We start from the raw sequence: 20353 nt of genomic DNA, 5'->3' as shown, positions 1-20353 counted from the left end.
TGTTGGAGGACATGTTGTGCCTGTTGCGGGGGATTATTAACAGCAGAGTCGCTCCTGATTTGTGAGTGATATGATGTTGGTGAAAGCCCAATCTGCTCTGCACGGTGCATCTTTGTTCACAGCCTGGAGGCTTAGTGACGGTGCGAACTGACCAAACGGCGCGTAAACTTTGCTCTCAGAGATAACATCGTGTCCTGCTTAAGCCCGATGACTCACGCTGATCCGCCGTTTGTGTACGAGCTCTGAAACAAGTCAAACTACACAGTTGGTAAGTGCAATCATGTCCTTTCAGGCAAAATGATTCCCTTTTAGACACAGTTAGAGACGAGCTGGAAACATAGTGGAGCATTTAGCAGCTGTGGAGACAAATATGTCTTTCAGGAGTTGGTGGACACCAAAAACAAAGCTGAAAGAGACAAAATGTTATAAGATAAATAAATAAAAATAAATAAATGGATGGATAAATAAATGAATAAAAAATAGAATTTAAAAATAAAATAATAAAATAAAATAAATAGAGAAATATTAAACCTAACCAGTAACCCTAACCCTAAACTTTGAGGCATTTTTAACTCTTATTTATTCTCTCTATTATTATTATTATTATTATTATTATTATTATTTTATTTTTTATTTTTTATCAAACTCGTGGCACTTGTTATATTTTAAGCACTTCTTATCAACTTTAAAAGGGATGTATGTATATATGTATTACTTTTATGCTATCTATTTTCCTTATAAGATTGTTACTTTTCAGGTATGAACCCTTTCATTATTAGATGTTATTTATTCATTTTTTTTCTTATAATAATTGTCCAGACTTTTTAAACCTCCATTTCTTTCAATTTATAACATTTTTAAAGTGCTGCGTTTTAACCCAAATTCACCCCAATTATAAGCTGATAACATGTCAGTTTTGTTTTTGCCCTCTAGTGGCCAAAATAGTCATCTGCAGCTTTTACGGAGACGGCCATCAGCTGGTTTTGACCCGTGTGTCCGTCTGTGTCCTTGTCGTCCAGCAGAGACAGGGTGTGCGACAGTAAAATGGCGTTTCAGGCTGGACACATATGATCAGACATGGAGGCCGTCAGCGCTGTCAACGCCACACAGGACGAGCTCCGCCTCCTGCCCCTGCCTGATGACGACCCAGGCAACCTTGGTTACCATGACTACGACCCGAATGCCAGCGGCGCCAACTCCCCAGCGTTGCCTCCGTTGGTGTTTGAGGGAGTGGATTTCCCAGAAGACCCCATTAAACTTCTGAGTGTGCAGGTAGGGGTTTGTTTTTGTTTAACTTAATTTTTTAGAAATATCTCAGAAGTGAATTTCCTCAAATTTAGCACAAACGGCCGCTTGGATATGACAGTTAATTGAAATTTGATTTTGGTGGTCAAAGGTCGGGTAACTGTGACCTTGCATGCATCTCATTCTCTTGAATGTGATATCTCTAGAGTGACTGACTTGATGGAATTTCTTCAAATTTGGCACAAACATCCTCGGAGACAAAGTGATGAACTGATTAGATTTTGGTGGTCAGTTGTCACTGTGTCTTGGCATCCGTATCCTTCTCTTGAACACAATATCCAAAGAACACATTGAGGGAATTTCTTCCGTTTTGGCACAAACAAACAGAGCTTTAAATTCCATCTTTGGATGTGCAGCGACCAAACGACTGTTTGTTTGATGAATATCAGTCAGAAAATATACAGTAAGTCTCAAATATGCAGGTATCAGCTGTCGTCTCTTGTTCCTGTGATTTCAGAATAGTTCTTTGAGCTGTTGCATCAAAACAACTCGTTCTGACAGTTGTTGTTGTTGTTGTTGTTGTTGTTTTTTGCAGGTGGTGTTGATCTTGGCCTACAGCACCATCATCGTGCTGGGGGTTCTGGGTAATTCTCTGGTCATCTACGTCATCTACCGCTTCAAGACGCTCCGAACTGTCACCAACTTCTTCATCGCCAACCTGGCTGTCGGTATGTTCACACACACACACACACACACACACACACTTACTCAGCGGCTGTGATTCGATGCTGTCAGTCTGATCAGCAACAGGAAATCCTCTCAGACATCCAGACATGACAGCCTGTTTGTTTGTGTGTGTGTGTGTGTGTGTGTGTGTGTGTGTGTGTGTGTGTGTGTGCCCTCTGCAGGTCGTCTGTGCGTTGATGACTCAAACATCTGTCAGCTGTTATATTCTGTGTGTGTGTGTGTGTGTGTGTGTGTGTGTGTGTGTGTGTGTGTGTGTGTGTGTGTGTGTGTGTGTGTGTGTGTGTGTGTGTGTGTTTGTGTGTGTGTTTGTGTGTGTGTGTGTGTGTGTGTGTGTGTGTGTGATGCCCGGGAGTCTGTCGGCTGCTGCGTGTGTGTGACAGAGAGATGAAATCAAACATCAAATTTTGTGTGTGTGACATTCACACGTCTGCCGAGGACAAACCGGCGTCATTGTTATCGTTATTGTTACATCATGAGCGTGAGGAAGAAGAGTTCGGAGTTTATACACACACACTTTTTTTTTTTTAAATCTATTTTTGATTTGATATCCAGCTTGTTACATAATTCTTTGAGAACTATTTTAATTAGAGAACGAGTGCAGAGATCAAGAGACACTTTGACTTGTGATGTTCTTTAAAGTGCTGATCTACTTTTCATAAAACATAAAGTCTTCCACATTTTCTCATCACTTAATAATTTTCTGCTCAGAACTTCCAGCTGAACACTTCATAATGTCATATATGACAAATGCTTGTCCAACCGATGAGACAACACTTGGACAAAAGCTTATCGACCAACTGACCAGGAGTTAATCAACCCTACAAAATGCTGATGTATTAAAAAAAAAATCATAATAATAATTTTATTCATATAACACCTTAAACTGACCAAAGGTTATCAGGGCTAGAAAATAACAAAAATATTAATAATAACTAACTAAATAAATAAAAACTGTAATAATAATAATAATAATAATAATAATAATAATAATAATAATAATAATAATAATAATAATAATTAATGTAATAATCCTACAATATAAAAAATACAAACAAATAGACTAAAAACAACAAAATATTAAGGCAGTAAAATGGCAAATAAAACGAAATCGAATAAATAAAACATTAATTAATTAAATAAAATAAATATCAATAAACAAATGGAAATAAAATAGATCACATAAAAGCAAGTGTATAAAATGGGTTTTAAAAAGTGATTTTAAAGAAGTCGCTGATTCTGCAATTTTAGTATCTGCTACAAAAATCCAATAACACTTTTTTATTTTTTATTACCATGGAAAGTTTTACATTTAAAATGTGGTTCTACATTTGTCAGTGTCTTAATGAGATTTTAGCATTAGTTATCGTGTGTAGTGGTAAAACCCCCTGAAAAGGTGAGATCAGCCAACACGAGCTGATAAAATCCTCTGATCCGTTTCACTGAGCAGAAACACAGCAGCTGCCAAAAACGGACACAAAGTGAAAGAAACCTCACAAAGGTCTCGTATCATGTGACTCTGAGCCCGTTTTATTTCACTGATATGATGAAAATAAAGATGTGTGTTTGTGACAGCCCGCACAGCTTCACATGGTTTTAATGAGCTGGAGAATATCTCAACTCTGACCAAACATCTGTTCAGCGCTGCAGCATAAATAATGCTCTCTCGGCGTAACGGCCTCCACACACAGCGATTGATGTCACCTCAGCTCTATTTATTTCTAATGAGACGAGTGCGAGGAGGCGACGTTCCCGAGTCCCTCCGCCTGTGAAGTGACACACCAGGCCCAAGTTTCACGTTGTGAAGTATCACGCTGGTGCATGATTAAACCGTCCTTTTACTGCCTGGATCATCTTTGTTTAGAGGCACTGGAGGCGTTCAAAAATAATCATCTCTAGGAAAGATTTTAATCCAGTTTTGAAGGGATTTTTTATGAGAGGACACAGTGAAGACAAAAAACTGAAGAAAAATAGAAATGGAAAAATAAAGCGCAGTCAGAGTGATTGACACTGGGAATTGTTTTTGTCCACTTAGCATCCATAAGGTGTCAGAGACATAAAACAGCAGCAAAATAGAGCTTGTTGATCAAAAAAGAGCCAGAGGAGGATCCCCCAAACCCCCGACAGTGGCCCTAACTAAGACCTGAATGTCCTAAAATCCGAGAAATGTCCTAAAATCTTAGACGTTCTGAAATACTAAAAATGTTCTAAAATCTTAGAAACTTCCTAAAATCTGAAAAATGTCATAAAATCCCATATATGTTTTAAAAACCTAGAAATGTCATAAATCCTCAAAATCCTAGAAACATCCTAAAATCCAAGAAATGCCCTAAAATTGTAGGAATGTCCTAAATCACAGAAACATCCTTAAGTGCTAAACTATTAGAAACGTCTTAAAATCAGAAAAATTTCATAGATATGTCCAAAAATGCTATAGATGTGCTAATATCCTAGAAATGTCCTGAAATGCTTAAAATGTCCTAAAATCTTAGAAATGGCCCCAAATCCCCAAAAAGTCCCACAATCTTAGAAATGTCCTAAAATCCTAAAACATATATGGGGCTGCTGCGACTGGCCCCTGGCCTCCTGTCATTTTACAAAAGTGGCCCTCAGCAAAGCAGGCCGAGTGTCCCTGTTTCACCCGAACTCCCCCTCACTCAGTTCAATCACAAATTGACTAATTCAAACCATTAAAAGCTGAACAACATTAATTAAAGAGTCGACATCGTACAGACACACGAGTGAACACGTTGTAATGAAGGCATGAATTAACATAAAAACAGCTTCACAAACAAACGCGTGAATACATCAGCACACGACGAGTAAATGAAAACGACGCGTAAACAATGAGAGGTAATGGAGTGTGAAGTGCGGGGCCGTGTGAGACGGGAGGGAAAGCACCTCTGCTGTCAGACGTGAACAAAAACACGTTTTGTTCAGAGACAGTCGCTGTGACAGCCGATCAAAGTCAACAGGCTGAATGACACTGGAGCAGAGAGATTTCAGCACCACGGACAGCGACAGGCTAACAGGCAGACTTCAGCACCACGGACAGCGACAGGACTGAAGCTGGTCCTGTTTGAGGACATTACTGAAGCTGTCTTAACCCTTTAAAACCTGAGCAAATTGTCTTAATTTATTACAAAACGTGACATTTCCAATAGTCAAACTTCAAAAAATCAAACTTTTTTTTTTTTTTTACAACATGTTGGGACATTTCCAGCTGTGTTTGTCGCAGTAAAACCAGGTATCTTTTAACATGTGGGGAAAGTTCCAGTTATAATTGTTTAACAAAACTGAGTAGTTTTTAACATCATCATTTTCATTTGTGCACATTGTGACAAAACCAGGTGTGTCATCGTTGCAACAAAACCAGATTTTTTGACACATTTCCAGTTATGCTAACAAATGTTTTTTTGTTTTTTTTTACAGGAGGTCTGAGCGTTTTCAGCTGTGATTATTTTAAGAAACCAAGATTTTATTTATTTATTTATTTTAATGTTGGGACATTCAAGCTATGATTGTCACATGATCTATTTTGAATCCTAACTGTACCCGCGTGCATGTGCACATAATTTAAAAAGCAAATAATTTATAGATGCCATTAATTTAACAGGAACTTGAACACAGCTCTCAGGCTTTCAAACCTAAAAGTTGTAAAAACTTGAAAGGCATAAAAAATAAGTTAATGTTTTTTTTCCAGAACACAGGAAGTCTGTGCGTGTGTGTGTGTGTGTGTGTGTGTGTGTGTATTTATTAATGACAGCCAGCGGTTAGGTTTTACTTTGCATCCAATTTTCTTTACACTTTTCAGAGCAAGTGACACTGCAGGCGATGTAATGATGTTAGCACACATCACACACTGCTAAACACACACACACACACACACACACACACACACACACACACACACACACACACACACAAAATCAAAGATGCCCCGCTGTTCACTCCATCAAATTATTTCTTTCTCCTGCTTTATGAACTGATTCATTTCTATGTGTCTTATTTTGTGACAGCTGGAGAGGGTAAATTAACATTTTAATTCCTCCCAGACGGACCGATCACCGCTCCGCTCAGTTTTATTAAACTGTGGGGCGTGCAGGTCGGTAAGTCGAGAATAAAGAGGTTTCTGTTTCTGTCTGCATGAAGGCAAACTCAGAAAACTCGAACTGTTTCGTCCCTGACAAAAACTGAAGCTTCTTCCGTTGAGCCTAACAGTTGATTGTAATATTTAAGTTTACATAAGTGGAAAGTAACTTTTCTGAATTATTTTGAGCAGAAGAGGCAGTTATTTGAGAAAATGCTGCAGCACAATCAGAAATGTCCAAAAGTGTTGTTAAAAATACACAGTTTCTCAGAACAATCGTTTCTGGAAGTGTCACAACAAACACAGCTGGAAATGTACCAACCGTTTGTAAAATAAAACACTAAAAAAAAGTTTTGTCTGAACAAACATGGCTGAAAAAAAAGGAAAAAATAATTTTTGTTGCAACAAGCACGACTGGGAATGTCCTGACCTCTTATTAAAAAAACAACAACTTTTCATTTTTTTTTTGTTTGTTTTTGTTTTTCTCGTCCCAGCAGACACAGCCAACAATTTAAAACGCCCCAAAATGTTATTAAAAATACCCAGTTTCCAGAACAGTCCTAACTGGAAATGTCCCACCACAGCATTTCCCACCACACCCCTCCAAAAATAAAAGTCCCGACGTGTCAGTAAAAAAGTAGCTAGTTTAACCAACATGGATGGAAAATATTATTAAAATAACAATAATAAACAACTAAAAATGTCCTGATAAAAAAATATCCATTTAGGTCTCAAAAAACACCGCTGAAAGTGTCCACGTTACAGACACGTACAGCAGTGATGTCAGTCTTTTCGGCCACCTCTCTGAAGTCAAGCAGCAGGTTTGGTTGGCTGAACACATGGCGCTCCCTTTGACGGCGAGCTGAAGCTCTCTGCGGAGCTTCAAGTGCGACCATTTTTGGTTTGCAGCGTCTCACAGAGAGCAGATAAGGACATCATTTATAAAGACGTGTAAATACTGCGTGGACGGACGCCACAGACTCCATTAGAAGTAGAGTTTGCTGGTGTCCTGCCAGGCGGGCGAGGGCACGGAGACACTCGTCTCTGTGAAGTCTCGTCATTGTCCTCACTTTGTTTAAAAGGTTTCGTTTTGCTGCTCTGCGTCATGCGGAGACGCCAAACACTCGTGTTTTAAAGCAAAGCGGCAGAAAGTCTCATATTCCAACACAGAAGGCCAAACTGTGAGCCAGAGAGAGAAAATGTCTCCGCATGAAATGAAGCACAAGAGACACGTCGTGTGAATCCGAGCGCCGCTGTCACTGTTTCATAGTTACATTAAAGGTTAAGAGGTTTGCGTTGGAGAACAGAGACTAACAGGAAATGAAAAGTGAAGCAGAAAATAACAACCCGCTCCTTTAGAGACAAACGCTTTGCTTTAATGTATTTATGAGCGGATGACGGAGCCGAGAGACGGAGAGCGCCGCAACATTTAAAGTGAGAGACTCAGAGAAGAAACACCGATAGTGAAATTAATTTCCCATGAAAGCTCTCTTTACATTCACAGTTTAACTTAAATTGCTCAGACGGAGGAAGTGACAAAGAAGTTTGCATTTCAGTGAAGCCCAGATCCATCAACGGGAAAACAAAAGCTCTGTGATAACTGTGATTTTTCCTGTTTATAATGTTTTAAAAATAATGTTTTATTGCTCTGGTTTCCTGATAAATACGTGAATCAGCTGTACTTTAAAACTAATATCAATACAGAGACGGGGAGGAGGTAATATTTCGAGAAAAAAAATCTGAATTTCCAAAATTAAAGTAATAAATTTGGGGGAAAACTCTGATATACTCTGACATTAAGGTAGTAAATATCAAAGAGAAAAAAAGGATGTTCCCAGAAATTAAAATGTTAAATGTACAAGAAAGAAAGTCAAAAATGCATGGTAATAAAGTTGAATATTCCCAGAAAATTTAATTTTTTAATTTAAATTTTTTGTTTTAATTTTATGGGGAAAAAAACCCACAAAGTCACGATAAAGCAATTTGGAAATTCTCTGAGATTAAAGTGGTAAATTTACAAGATATTAACTAAAAGATGTTCGATAACATTGGATGTCTCCTGAGATTCCTCCTATGGATTTTTAATCTCGAGCTATTAATAAAGGGCATGCAGCTCAAAATATGCACATATATAACATTTAACCCTTTAACACCTGGATCAACATCAGTTTTCTTCACCAAAACCTCTAAAACCTGAAAAAGAGGGTTTGATTTCTTTCAAAGGTAAAAGGTACAAAGAAACAATCTGATAGATTTAATCAAAAAATTTGGAAAAAATGTCCAGAAACTGCATTTATTATTCTTTTAATGACGTATTTAAAATGTTGATACAGAATTTATTTTTCATTCTTTTAGGTCATTTTCTTTCCTTATTTCATTTGTGTTTGTTTTTTTTTTTTTAAACTTTTTTTTCACTAATTTCTTGCCATTTTTGGGGGGGGCATTTCTTGTAATGTTACTCGTCCATGCCAATTTGCTCAGGTATTAAAGGGTTAATAGGTGTGTTGCTTGTGAACTTGAATTAAACGAGCGAGGAGAGCAGCCACGGTGAGCTGAAACACAGAAGCAGGAGAGAGAACAGAGCGGAGGACTGTGACTGATGTGATGTGAAATGTGCAGGAAGGTAGAACGGCGGCAGCCAGAGAGTTGTCGGTTCAACTCCCCCCGAAACCAAAGCGGAGCGGGCAGGAGAGCAGACAGTTTGGGTAAACAAAGAGCGAGCGCCAGGCGAGCGAGCGCTCCTCCCTCTCGCCTCCGGGCTCCTCGGCTCGCTCGCTCTTTCATTACCTCCTTCACTCTCTCTTTGCCTTTTTGTCTTAATGTGAGCAGTCGTCTCGTTATTGGACGACACGGCTGATTTGAATGTGCGAGCCGTTTAAAGAACACGACACTGAGCGAAACAATACGAGCCGGTAACACGACGACAGCGGCTCATCGCCTCGTTGTTCACGTCTGGCAGCAGCAGCAGAAGAACGAGAACACGTGTTCCTGTGAAAAGATGCTTAGAAGACCACGAAGGTGACTGCAGCCGTTTGCAACGCCGGCTTTGAACGTAATCCAGGGATTTCACCCAAAACTGGGAAAATGACTGTAAAGAGAATTCACAGACGCGGGCCGAGGCTATAAGGCACGATGCTCAACTTACGGCCCGCAGGCCAAATCTGGCCCTCCAAATGTTTTCTAACTCACATGAAAAAAAAGTGATTCTCACTGTGAATAGTTTTTGTCCTTTTAGTCTCCATCAGGTGTCAGAGACATAAAACAGCACCAAAATAGAGCTTGCAGATCAAAAAAAGAGCCAGAGGAGGATCCAACATCCCCCGACAGAGGACACAGCTGAGACACTGATGTCCTAAAATCAAAGACATGTTCCAAAATCCTAAAATCCTATGTCCTGTCATGAGAAATGTCTTAAAATATTAGTCACATCCTAAAATCTTAGAAACACCCTGAAATCCTGAAAACGTCCTAAACTGCTACAAATGTCCTATAAACGTCCTAAAATCTGAGAAATATCCTAAAATGTGAGCAACATCTTAAAATCCTATAAACATCCAAAAACTATAAAACTTCCTAAAATCCAAGAAATGTCCTAAAACTCTAAAAACATCCAAAGATCCAAGATGTCCAAAAGTCCTAGAAAAGTTTTTCCCAAAGTGTAACTTTTTTGAAAAGTTTTTCTTTTCAAGTTCTTGGAAAAAAAAAAAAAATCAGTGTTATTTTTCTTGCTTTTTTGGTTTTATTTGTTTTTTTGTTTGTTTTTTTTTTACCTTTTTTTTTTTGCTTATTTTCAGGTTGTTTTCTTGAAACCTTTTACAAACTTCTTGACTTGTTTTTTTCTTGATTTCTTGAATTTTGGGGCCATTTTTTTGTTAGCTGCTTGTCAAGCTCTTCTCGTGTTTTTGAAGGAAATTAAGACAATTTGTTTAGGTTTCAAACGGTTAATACATTATTGGTCAGGTTATTATTATTGGATGCTACAACTCTTTGCTTTCATTTTTTCTTAATTCCCAGAAAATGAGGTAGATTATTCGAATAACATGACAGACGTTTATCTCCAGATGTTGACGCTCACACGTACAGAGGTGCACTGTCGGAGCAGATGGTCTGTGTGTGTGTGTGTGTGTGTGTGTGTGTGTGTGTGTGTGTGTGTGTGTGTGTGTGTGTGGATCAGATGCTCACCAGTTGTTTTAACAGCTCTCAGATGATTCAGAGTTAGAGCTGCTTCATCATTTAACCCTTTAGAGCCCACTTTAATATCACACACGCTCGTATCGCTCTGTACACAAAATGCACTTTTCAAAATCAAACTTTGAAAAATATTATGCATTAAAATGATTCAGGCCTAATCATAAATATCAAATATTCATTATTTTCAGAATTTTAATACCTACAGTTTATTCTGCTGAAGCAGAAGAAAGTGCGAAGAAAGCTGTGGTGATTATATAAGCACATAAATCTGCTGAGATGTGTAGGTGGCGCAGAGATGCTCCTCTGACAGTTTCTATGGTTTCATGACGTATCAGCTCAAATGTCCAGATGCAGATTTGTGAAGCGCTCACCTCCTCCTCCTCCTCTTCATCACCTCCTGCTCGCCACATCACACAAACCGCTGATGCAGACTCAGCCTGATGCCTTTTCAATTATCTGCGATCCCAAAAACAATAAAGATCCCGGGGAGAGATGTCGGATTTGTTGTTCAAGAATGCAAATCCTCATTCCTCCATGTTTTTTCAACAGCCAATTTTTTGGAGTGGGTTTTGGGAGAGATAATCCCTTAAAAGCCGGCTGAATTGATTGAACGAACAGTAAGAATTAAAAGAGAAAAAAAGGCCAGTAAAAAACAAATGTACACAATAATGTTTCATAGCTTTTTCGAGTTGCACACAGATGCACTTAATGGGACGTGGAAACACCTTTGCCAAATAAATTCTGACGTAACATCTTAATGGATTTTCCCATTACATCAGCAGTTAAAAAGCCCAATATTTCTTCTTTAAAAATAGCCAAAACTTTAAAACTAATACCAAAATAAGAAAAAAAGAGAAAAAGTACAAAGTGGCATGCAAAAAACCCCAAAAAACACTCAAAGTACAAGCCCCTTAAAATTTGTACTTAAGTAAAGTACTAGAGTTAATGTAATCAGTAACATTTCACCAGTCTGCCAAATAGTCGTTTTATAGCTAAAGTATTCTTTTACGATGTTCTGCTTATGTTACTGAATTTTAAAAAATGCACTTTAATTGGATAATTGGACAATGTGAATCTAATGACTGCCATTCACTGTAAAAAGTTTTGTTTCAGAGAAAAAATGAAGGAAATTAGACTTGAGCTGCGCTCTGCTGCGGCACGAAACTTCCCTGAAGTATAATTGAACTGTTACGAGATGAAGTGATGGCTGATACAGTTCGTGTGATTGATGGAAACACAGTTTGGAGACGGCCCGGGGAAATGTTTTCTTTTGGCTGAGATAAAAAAAAAAAAAAAATGGCGTGGTAAAGAGCAAATGTGATTAAAAGTTTCTTCCTGCTCTCTCCTTTGTTCAGACGTAGCATCAGCAGTTTTCAAAGCATGACGCAGCATTCAGACTTCAAATGCAAAAAAGCTGCATTTGGAGGAAATCAGCAGCAAACACCAAAATCATCAAATCCAGAGTGTAAAAGATGCTAAAAGCACACTTTTGTTTAAATTTATCACAGTGATATTTTCAGTAAATGAACTTTCTTCTTCTCCTCCAGCCGACCTGCTGGTCAACACGCTGTGCCTCCCCTTCACCCTCGTCTACACGCTGCAGGGCGAGTGGAAGTTCGGCAGCACCCTCTGCTTCCTGCTGCCCTACGCCCAAGTGCTCGCCGTGCACGTCTCCACGGTGACGCTCAACGTCATCGCCCTTGACCGTCACAGGTGGGTGGGGCTTATAGCCGTGATCAGTGCTTTTTGTGAACCCTTTTAAATCTGAGCAAACTGGCTTGATTTCTTTCAAAAACATGCAAACTACTCAAATATTTGCAAGAAATTATTAAAAAGTTATAAAAACTTATCTGAAAATTAGGTTTATAAAGAAGGAAGAAAAGATGAAAAAAGTAAGCGGTAAAAAAGGTAAAAAGTGCTCAACATTAAATAAGAATTCTGTAATACAAGTTAATTTAGTATAGTATAATTTATAGTATAAATTATAAGTATAAGTATAATTTAGTATAATTTTCTGGACAGTTTTCGCTATTCCTTTAAATATGTTTTCTAGATGTTTTAAATCTCACAATGTGCAAGACTTTTTTTTTTAAAATTCATTTTAGGATGTTTTTAGGATTTGGGGTCATTTATTGGATTTTAGGACATTTCCAGGATTTTACGATATTTTTAGGATTTTATGTCATTTTAGGAGTTTTACATCATTTCTTGGATTTTTAGGACTTTTCCAGGATGTTAGGACATTTTTCAGACTCTTATGATATATATATATGACTCCCCTTATGATATATATAGCTGTATTTCTTTTTTGTTTTCTTTTTGGATCAACAACCTCTATTTTGATGCTCTTTTATGCACTCTGGCACCTTATGGATACTAAAAGTACAAAAACAAATCCCAGTATCAGTCACTTTATATTTATTGTGATTGTGTGGTTGGGGGGGCCACCTGGCACCCTATCAGGGGCCACATTTGGTCTGTGTAGGTTGCCTATCACTGATGTAAAGAAATCCATCAGCTTAAGCCAAAGTAGAAAAAGCACATTGGAAACAGTGTAGTCCGATCAGTCTGAAGCCTTTAGTTTCAAAGTTTTTGTCTCTTTAATGCATCTTGTAATGCAGGAAGGAAATTTGACATTGAAATGATGGAGGGAAAAGTCGAGGGTTTGATCTGTTTCTTCCCACCTGCAGGGCCCTGAAAATGTTCACTCACCTTGTGCTGACGTCCTCTAAATGACAGAAATGTAAAATACAAACATCAATCCAGCTTTAACACGGCTGCTCTCAGAGAAAAGAGCATTAGCATGAAGATTCACATGCAAATGGAGCCCACTCTGCCGGGCTCGCTGCTCCGCCGTGGTTGGCTGCGGCTCCGTCAGTTGGAGTGTAGGTGTTGAGAGCGCCGCTGAGGTGAGCTTTGAGGTGAACAATGGCTCATTTACATAATTCAAACCTGCGTGACCCCGCAGACCTGATTTTAAAGCTGCCGGACTTGAACGGCTGGTAGACAACTTTTCAGCATTCATGAAGCGAGTTGGCCTCCGAGATTAATCATTAAAACGAATTTCTGACAAACTTGAAACGCCTCTTTTGTAAACAGCTTTGGTCCTCTGGGTTGTTGGTGGAGCTCTCACCAGCGTCCACAATCTGTCCTCACTGTTTGAGTGTTTGGCGTCCACCTGTCCAGGGAGTGCAGATGGAAATCTGCTTCAAAGCGTCTCCACTCGGTGTTTGCATTTGATGTTTTTGGCAGACGGTTCGTGACAAATACATTTAGAGAAGAGGATATATTTTATGATCTGAGCATCTGAGGCCTGTGTTTCTGCTCTGTGTGGCGATGTTAACGTCCATTAGCAGCTCCAGCCAAAAAATGAAGCTAATGCAGTCTGCATACTGATACCTCCATCATCATCATCCTCATCTGATAAACGAGGCATTTTGTTTTCAGGCTGTCCATCCGTCCATATGCGTCCATCTGTCTCATTCTTGTAAACACAAAATATCAAGAACGCCTTGAGGGAATTTCTTCAAATTTAGTACAAACATCAACCTGACCTCAAGGATGAACTGAGTCGATTTTGGTGGTTGTAGGTCAAAGGTCAAGGTCACTGTGACCTTCCTCATACATGCGAGCGTGATAACTCAAGAAAGCCTTGAAGGGATTTTTACAAATAAATGGCTAAATTGTAAAACTAACTGTGGCATGTTTCTGGGCTAACTGTGACCGGTTGATGGGTTAAGTGTGGCTGATCGTTGTGAAATACACTTCTGTTTTTTTCAAGTGATCTTGTTGAACAGTGAAGTAAGTTATTTCAGATGTCCTTACTTTTTATAAACAAAGCCACGTCAGAGACACTCACCTCCACGTGTTGGGATGGTACAGGAAGTGTTTGGGGGGGCAACACATCCTTATACGTGTAGGCACTGTAATAAAGGCTGTGCAAGAAGAAAAACTCAGATTTTCTGTCAGTACTGATGAATTTATTGCTTCAGTTGGCAGCATTTACCATCAACACTAACTTGATTTCCAAAGAGCAAAGAGAAACGTTCCCTGCCCTTTGCGTCCTCTCAGCATCATAGAAGTAAATTTTGTAAAAGTATAAATGAGAGCAAACAGGATGCATCACCACAGAACATGAACTGGAGATTAATGCACTCGGACACAAATGAAAACAGAAACTTTGTCAGAGACTTGAGAGGAAAGAAACTTTTAAAGAGGTTAGATTTCGGCACAGGTTTCCTCTCAGGTTTTTGCATCAATAAAAGCTAAAAGCATCCTCTGATCCAATCTGCACAACAAACACACGGCTGCCAGAGGACCACAGAGACCCTCTTGGCTGGTTGTTCGTAAGCGGAGCACATTGTGCTGCCTCACAGCTCCGAGGCCGAGTCTAACAGTCGACTTAAATGCTTCCTGGAGGCCAGAACAAGAAACCGAGAGCTGGCCCGTGTAATGAGTTCACTTTTTCTTCTGCTTGTCGACGCTGTTGTTGTGCTGAAAAAGCTGCAGCCAAGACAGAGGAGGTCATTATTGAAGTTTGGTTCTGCTTGTAATGGAAAAAAAGTGGAACGAGTACGACCCTATTTAGAGTTTGCTATGCTCATATTATTTGCAGCGTTAGGGATTGGAAATGAAAGTAATAGTTTGCCCAGAAACAATATAAATCGTATGTAATGCTCACCTCAGGAGTGCCTGGAAAATTAAAGTATATGAGAGCAACCAGACTTTGACAGTCTAAACAAAAAACGCCAAAAAAAGGTTATAAAACATCTGAAAATATTTAAATGTACGTGTAAAATAGTGTCTGGAATACAACAAATTTCCTCTTTTTGTAACATAATTTCTTAAAGCAAAAACTAAAATCCACCAAGTCTTTTTGTCTTCTTTGTGCATCAAGCACTTTGATTGGCTGTAATTGGCTATGATGTCCCCACTAAAGTTAGAAATTGCTCTCTGTCGCAGCTTCAAGGGGAAAAGGTGTTGCACTCATCTCCCTTGATTGAAGCAAAGGGTGACCAGGATTCAAACGTTAAAAAAATACATCATAAAACGACAAAATGTCTCCATACTGCTCTGCCAAAGTAATCCAAGTGTCCTGAATTCCCGACGTGCCAAGTTGTTTTGAAAAGCGTCACTGGCGTCATGTTTCTAGACTTCTTGTAGCCTGTAGCTCCTAATGTGGGAGCCGCGTTCACGCATGTGCGCCCGCATGAGACCAATGAGAGCTCGCGGTGTTACCTGGAGGCTTCCCACACTAGTTTCTTGCATGAAATCAGTGAAATGAGTTTGTTTGTTTTTTAACCAGATATCACTTTGTTTTCTGCAGGGATAGTTGCACAAAAAGGTTTTTTTTGTTTGCTTGTTAATTTTTTTATTTTGACATTTGTTTGTCTGCTATAGGGGTATCAACACAAAAAAGTGGTTGTTTTTTTTACTGAGACATTGCTGTTTCTTGCCAAAAAAGTCCCATGAAAAGCGATGTTTCCTCCTGAGACATCACTGTGCTTCTGCTGAAATTGTTGGATGAAAAGCGAATGTTTTCTGCTGCGATAGTAAAAAATTTTATACATTTTTTTTTTTTTTTACACAGACATCGCTTTGTTTCTTAGTACTATGAAAGCGTTTTTATACAGAACCATCTCTATGTTTCTTGGCAGAATAATTTAACAAAGCGGTTCGTCTTAGTCCACTGAGGTGTGAGATCGAAGTGTAGCGTTCTGCACTTCATGTTAACATTTTATCAAAAAAATTGAGGTGGACATACTCACAGATGTGTTCTCTCACTGGTTATTGATCTAAAACAGCCGCCATCTGATCTTTGAAGCATAAACAGATGGACACTAGTGATGTGTGTGTGTGTGTGTGTGTGTGTGTGTGTGTGTGTGTGTGTGTTTCAGGTGTATCGTGTACCACCTGGAGACCAGGATGCGTAAGGACGTGTGTTTCGGGGTGATAGCTTTGACCTGGGTGCTGAGCGCAGTGCTTGCCAGCCCTATGGCCATCTTCAGAGAGTATGGCTCCTTCACCCTGGAGCCCGGACACACCATACAGGTACACACACACACACACACACACATTTTAGTACTTATGTCTTTGTGGGGACCCTGAAATTCCCAAACCCCTATATATTTAAATATTTTTACATTACGTACTTGTGTTTTATATATTATATTGAACATTTTTTATTTTAGCAATTTTAGGTTGATTTTATTTGGTCTCTGACAATCCACTTTTTTTTTTTTATGGAGCTTTTTAAGATTTCTTCAATATTTCCCTTCCTTGTGAGCCCGTACCTTCAGAGTGCTGTGTATGAACCCAAATCTAACCATCACAACTAAATGCCAAACCCATACCTGACCCCAACTGCAACCTGAAGCCTAAAACCAAGGGTTTCCAAAAATGTTCTCACTCTGCTGCAAAAATACTTTGGTCCTCACTATGTTGCATGTACAAGTCAAACACACGCACACACACCTGTGACATGACATCAGTCCACTTCTTTCCCTCCTCATCTGCCCCTTTGATCTCCACACTCGCTCCCGCCGCCTCGCTCCGTCTCCTTCATCTCTCCCTCCTTCCATCCTGTCCTCCCCTCTCTCCTTTCATCACCTCGCAGAGTCCTCTCCATAATCTCCGTCTTCCCTCCGCTCTTCAATCCACTCCGTCCTCTCTCCTCTCCTCCCTCTTTGAAGCCCTTTTCGCTCTGACTTTATTGCAGTCATCACATTTTTCCTTATTTGTTGCATTTTTCACTTTCATTTCCTCTCATTTTTTTATATTAGCCACATTATCTCGCTCTCCGCTTTCATTTTTCCATTGACATGCTGCTTAAAGTTGAAGGCGGCAGAAATCCTGCAGCTCCTCCTGCAGCTCCCGCTCTTGCTTAAGCCCCTCCCACCAGACGACCACAGACATGCACGAGTTTCTCATATATTGTTTTTTTTTTTTTTTTTAAATCTCATTGCATTGTTTTTTATTTATTTTTTTTGATTTTAAAGGGACCAATGACACGCTGATATAAACCAGGTGATATTTGGCCTCATGCAGAAACATTCTCTTAAATTTCTCTTAATTTTCTGCTAAGAAAAATATAAAAGCAGTCGACTCCAGATGCAGCAAACGCTCTGAACCACCCAAATCTGCTCTGATCAGCAGAGCTCAGTGCTGAATCCCACTGATCATAAGTCACCTGTCAGCACAGGTACCGCCCCCTAAACACCATATAAGGGCAGGTAAGGACACAAAAACGAGACTGGAGGCATGACGCCAAAAAAAGGCTAAAGGAGGGAAGAAACTGACGTTCTGTTAAATAAACTTCAGTGTGATTTCAGGGAAAAGTATTAAAAGTAAAAGTACAAAAAGTTTAAATGGATTTAATGAATCAAAAAAATTAAAACAGTTAATAGTTGATTTATTATGATGTGAATATGATGTGGTTGTAATTAGGACATGATCCGAGCACTGAAGCTTATGAAGGTTGTAATTGATAATATTTGATTTATGAAGATTTAAATCTGAATTTTCTCCTTTTCACTGATGGAGTCTCTTTTTTTATTTTTAATTTATTATCTTTATTGGTTCAAAATGAAATAAACTCAACTCATAGATCCAATATTGATTGTCTTTTTGTCCGTAGTTTTTTTTTCTTTTTTTTGCAAAATTGATTCTTTCACTTTGTTAGCTCTAATGCTAACAGCCAAGTGATGTTTTCTGGTGTCTCAGGTGTGCACGGAGAAGTGGCCCGGCAAAAACAGGGACGGCACCGTCTACAGCATCTCCATGCTGATCCTGCAGTACTTCCTGCCGCTGTCCATCATCTCCTTCGCCTACGCACGCATCTGGTCCAAGCTGCGCGGCCACGTCAGCCCGGCGGAGGCCAGCGGCGGCAACAAAGCCGGCTCCGAGCGCCACCGCCGGCGCCGCAAAACCACCAAGATGCTGGTGACCATGGTGGTGGTGTTCGCCGTCAGCTGGCTGCCGTTCCACGCCTTCCAGCTGGCCACGGACATCGACAGCACGGTGCTGGACATGCGCGACTTCCGGCTGCTCTACACCATCTTCCACGTGGTCGCCATGTGCTCCACCTTTGCCAACCCGCTGCTGTACGGCTGGATGAACCGCAACTACCGCGCCGCCTTTTTCGCCGTCTTCAAGTGTCGCGGGGGAGGAGAGCGGGGGAGGGGCGGGCGCCTGGACAGCATCCACCCGGTTGGAGGAAAAGGAGGCGGCGGCGGAGGAGGAGGAGGGAGGGCGAAGAAGATCGTTCTTGAGACTCAGGATGTGGTTTCCACCCACTTGGACGCCACGGACGTGTGAAGGCCTCAAGGTCGTCAGATCGGCGAGGGTGACGGAGGAGAGCCGACGAAAAAGAAGAAGAAAAACGGCTGTCAGGGAATCTTTTGTTCCCCAGAAGACAAAAGAAGAAGAGATTCCACACGGAGACGACGGCGAGATAAAGATGAGAGAAAATAGAAACAACGGAGCAGGAGGGAGGCGGCGAGGGGATTGAGGAGTTTTTGGAAGCCCAAAATAGACGAGGAGGCAGAGACGAGCACGGATTAGAAGAAGAAGAATGACAGGAGAGGAGACGAGGAGCCGCCGAGCGACTCGAGGTCTCCTCAGTCGAAGGACGTGACCTCGAGGTGACGGCGGATTTGTCGGAGTGACGCTGAGCTTCTGCATGAAGGATCTGTGACAAAGAGTTCGTCTGAATGAAAGACGATTTTCTGTCGACAACTTTTCCGACACGTTGGACGGAAAACTTTGTTCCTTCGACGCTGACGAAAAAAAACAACCTTTGACTTTAATCTTGTCAGAATAGGGCTTTACTCCATCTCCATCCCACGTGTGACGCTTCAGCTCGTACGTTAAACCCAGAGTGGCTTACAGCGGGGGGACGAGGACGCCGGTCTGCGGGGACTTCTTTTTAACCCTTTGAAACCTGCAGCGACATCACTTTTCTCTAAGACGCCTTTCACAAGTATTTTATCCTTTGAACCCTCAGAAATTTGATTTCTTTTCTTGAGAAAAATAGAAATGAGCGGCTTAGTAAGAAATAGTAAAAACAATATTTATAATGACCATAATTACATACCTAAAATTGTGTTTTTTAGAATTACTTTTCTTTCTTTTTTCTTTTTTTTACTATGTTTTTTGGGGGGAATTTTCATGTAGTATTTACAACAATATTAAAACCAACATTTATTATTATCATAATTACATTCTTAAAATTGTATTGCAAAAATTAAGAAATTTGAATCTTTTAAAATGTCTTTTTTATTTTTGGGGAGTGTGTTCTGGTCATTTTTTACAACTAGTATTCAGGATTTTTTGGGTACTTTTTTACTAATTTCTTGTTATTTTGAGGTCTTTTTTTCCTTTTATGGCTCATTGCCGTCTGCCCATGTTTTTAGAGAAATCAAGCCCATTTGTTGAGGTTTCAAAAGGTTAAAGTGAGCGATCCGAGCTGGTTGTCCACGCTCTTTTCTGATGCGCCAGGGGGAAAAATAATTTGTCAGGTGAAAGAAAAAGCCAAAAAAGAAAATCAAACTAAGTAAAAAAACCACAGATTTTGAGGTCCGAGAGGAGGACGAGGGTGCATGATGCAAGCTTTGTGAAATCTGAACGTCGTTTCGTAATGAAAATGTGTTTAATGTGGATTTCCTGCAGAGACGGATGTGGGAGCGTCAAAGACAAAAGACAGAGGGACGAGATATGACGAGGACGGAGAGAGAGAGCGGCCAAAAGACAAATGATTCGGATTAAAGCTCTTTTTTGTTTTGTTTTTTTAAGTCGCTGAAGGTCAGAGAGCACAGAGTGACAGATGGACAGAGGGGACAAAAGGGGACAAAGAGGGGACAAAGAGGGAACGTGGGATAATGAGGAGAAAATAAGGCGGCAGCAGGAGAGACTTCAAACCAGCAGCAATTTAGAGCGAAACAGAGACAGTCGAAATATGTACGTTTGGTCATTATTTATCAGAGGAGGGGTTGCTGTTTTTAGTTTTTTATTTTTTTACCCTTTACTGCAAATATTTTTCCTTTAGTAACTGTAAAAAATAATATATATATATATATATATATA

General features: G+C 39.9%; 1 protein-coding gene across 1 annotated transcript in view; it reads left to right on the top strand.

The window, feature by feature from the left end:
* npy2rl (neuropeptide Y receptor Y2, like) overlaps positions 1-18856 on the top strand; it is a 42879-nt gene extending 24023 nt beyond the window's left edge. Inside the window, exons 2-6 of the mRNA XM_042512580.1 lie at positions 1020-1272; positions 1841-1973; positions 11818-11983; positions 16168-16321; positions 17993-18856. Of these exons, the coding sequence (XP_042368514.1) occupies positions 1078-1272; positions 1841-1973; positions 11818-11983; positions 16168-16321; positions 17993-18586 (1242 nt within the window). The 5' untranslated portion in view covers positions 1020-1077 and the 3' untranslated portion in view covers positions 18587-18856. The remainder of the gene's footprint in view (positions 1-1019; positions 1273-1840; positions 1974-11817; positions 11984-16167; positions 16322-17992) is intronic.
* Positions 18857-20353: the final 1497 nt, after the last annotated feature.

Source organism: Plectropomus leopardus, chromosome 23, assembly GCF_008729295.1.
Source record: "Plectropomus leopardus isolate mb chromosome 23, YSFRI_Pleo_2.0, whole genome shotgun sequence".
In the NCBI taxonomy this organism is placed as follows: Eukaryota; Metazoa; Chordata; class Actinopteri; order Perciformes; family Serranidae; genus Plectropomus; species Plectropomus leopardus.
The sequence above is the reverse complement of the archived record's forward strand: the minus strand, read 5'-3'. Positions and strand labels throughout refer to the sequence as shown.